The sequence below is a fragment of the Panthera uncia genome, chromosome A2 (genome assembly GCF_023721935.1).
Source record: "Panthera uncia isolate 11264 chromosome A2, Puncia_PCG_1.0, whole genome shotgun sequence".
In the NCBI taxonomy this organism is placed as follows: domain Eukaryota; kingdom Metazoa; phylum Chordata; class Mammalia; order Carnivora; family Felidae; genus Panthera; species Panthera uncia.
Window position 1 is genome coordinate 10,884,359 of NC_064816.1, and position 2,047 is coordinate 10,886,405.

The window sequence follows — 2,047 nt, forward strand, 5'->3', positions numbered from 1 at the left end:
TGAAAACCAAAGAAAAGGAGAAAAATCATAATGGCACTCAGAGAGAAAAAGACACGTGAAATGGCACGATGTACGAACGTTTCCTAACAGTGGGTTTGGTAAATAGAAGCCTCTCCATCAACATGAGCTTGCCTCTTCTTACCCCATCGCATTCTCCATTTAAGATGTAATGTCACAAAGCCAACGTGTGGGAAAGGAGTGGCTGTGTGCTCTGAGAGAGCATAAACGTAACTCCAGTGCTGAAATTACTACAATTTTATCTCTGAGAAAATGGGGGATTTTTTGAAACAAATGGAACCAGAAGCCTAAAGGTGCAAATGCACCACAAACTTCGAAGCAGACTTCTGGGGCGGCTACTGTCCCCTGAACCGAGAGAGAAATGACAGCTGCAGAGAATACTTGGGACAGAACACCTTTTCCAAGATGCTAATGCCATCTCCCGGTGGCGTGAATTGGTGATAAGCCATCTAGAGACCTTGGGGGCCTTACTGAGCCAGGAAGGAAACATCTGATGGTTTACGTGGGGGGTGGCATTTCCTAGTATAGGATGGGCGTGTCTTCAACAATAACCAGAAGGGCTGTGGGTAGCTAGACCAGAAGGAGCTGCGGCCACAGGTGAACACACGCACAAGACCTCACACCATGGAAGGAAAATATCCGCCCATCCGGGGGAAACCGGGTGAGTCAAGAGGCCCAGGGCAGGAGTAGGTGCCCTCAGTACCAGCGACTGCTCCTTGCTTTCCACTCCAGGGCATGGTTCAGGCCCATCCCTCATCCCTCCACATTCCTGGCATGATCCTGGCAGACCATGTGCACTGCCTCATACTTGCCGCATTCCCCGCAGCACAGAGGAACCAAAGGCTGCCCCAGGATGACCCCTGGAAGTTTTTCTGCCTGGCAATGACTCTGATGCTGCTTCTGTTCGACCTCATCCTAGGTGTGGTCCTGGCTGAGGGTAAGGTGGTGAGCCAGTGGGAAATGGGTAATCACATGGACCAAGTCTTGAGAAGCAGGCCCTACAGGGCTGGGGCAGAGATGGGTCAGTAAGGGGGTGACTGGACTGCATCACTGGACTTCACGATTTTAGAGGGAACCTGCCCTCCTCGTCTTAGCCTGCAGTTTGGGGAGTGGGAAAAGAACCGGGTGCTGAAAGGTCTAGAGCACATCAGCACGTGTCTCTCCTAGTACTGCTGTTCTCCAACAAGATGCAGGAAGACCTCAAGCAAATGGACATCCAATGTGAGTACTGAATGAAACAGAGGGCTTCCTTCCCACACGCACCACCAGGTCTTGATCTGCCTTTCTCTGTGGGCCTCTTAGTTGTGCAGGGTCTGGCAGATGCTGGGCACGAGCGGGACATCGTGTGGGGAGAGGTGTTCCGGCAAACAGAAGCTGTGCGGGCAGGCAACGGTAAGGAGGCAGGGTGGGCTGGGTGGGGGGAAATGGGAGTTGGAAGAGGACTGCTGTTGTCTTCAGCACTGCTGATGGTAGTGGTTCTTATAACACGCGAGCGGGTGTTGGGTTGTTTTAATCGATCCTCTGCCAAGGTGGATGTCAACATAAAGTGTGAGGCCCCCTGCATGTATCACTCTGCCATCTGGCAAGGCCCGGCTCTTGCATGAACACATGGGAAGCTACTGTGCTCATTTTGGCAAAGAGGCACAGATGAACAGGTTTGGATCATTTCACCTCTGGAGGCCAGTGCAGCCTGTAGCCTCAACAGAGCTGATGTCCCTCCCCTTCTCCAGAATCCTCCTGCGAGCCCTGCCATGAAAACTGGACGGCATTTCAGGGCTCCTGCTATCAATTTTCCACACAAGAACTGAGCTGGTTCAAAGCCAAGGATCACTGTACAGAGAAGGGTGCTCACCTGGTCATCATCAACAGCCAAGCAGAGCAGGTGAGAAGCAGGGAGGGGTGCTCTGGAGACCCGTCAAGTGATTGCAATCTCATGTCCTTGTTCCCTGTAGAATCCAGTGCAAATCCTGCATTCTGTCCTTCATAATGTCCTTCCGCTGTTTCAGCATGCAGCGTTGCCCAGTATTCA

General features: G+C 52.1%; 1 protein-coding gene across 2 annotated transcripts in view; it reads left to right on the forward strand.

The window, feature by feature from the left end:
* Positions 1-386: 386 nt before the first annotated feature.
* LOC125929166 (C-type lectin domain family 4 member G-like) overlaps positions 387-2,047 on the forward strand; it is a 4,773-nt gene continuing 3,112 nt past the window's right edge. Inside the window, exons 1-5 of one of the 2 annotated variants that reach the window (XM_049640106.1) lie at positions 387-679; positions 845-955; positions 1,186-1,239; positions 1,321-1,410; positions 1,749-1,900. In XM_049640106.1, coding sequence (XP_049496063.1) covers positions 643-679; positions 845-955; positions 1,186-1,239; positions 1,321-1,410; positions 1,749-1,900 — 444 coding nt within the window. In that variant the 5' untranslated portion in view covers positions 387-642. The other variant, XM_049640105.1, reaches the window with a different exon arrangement.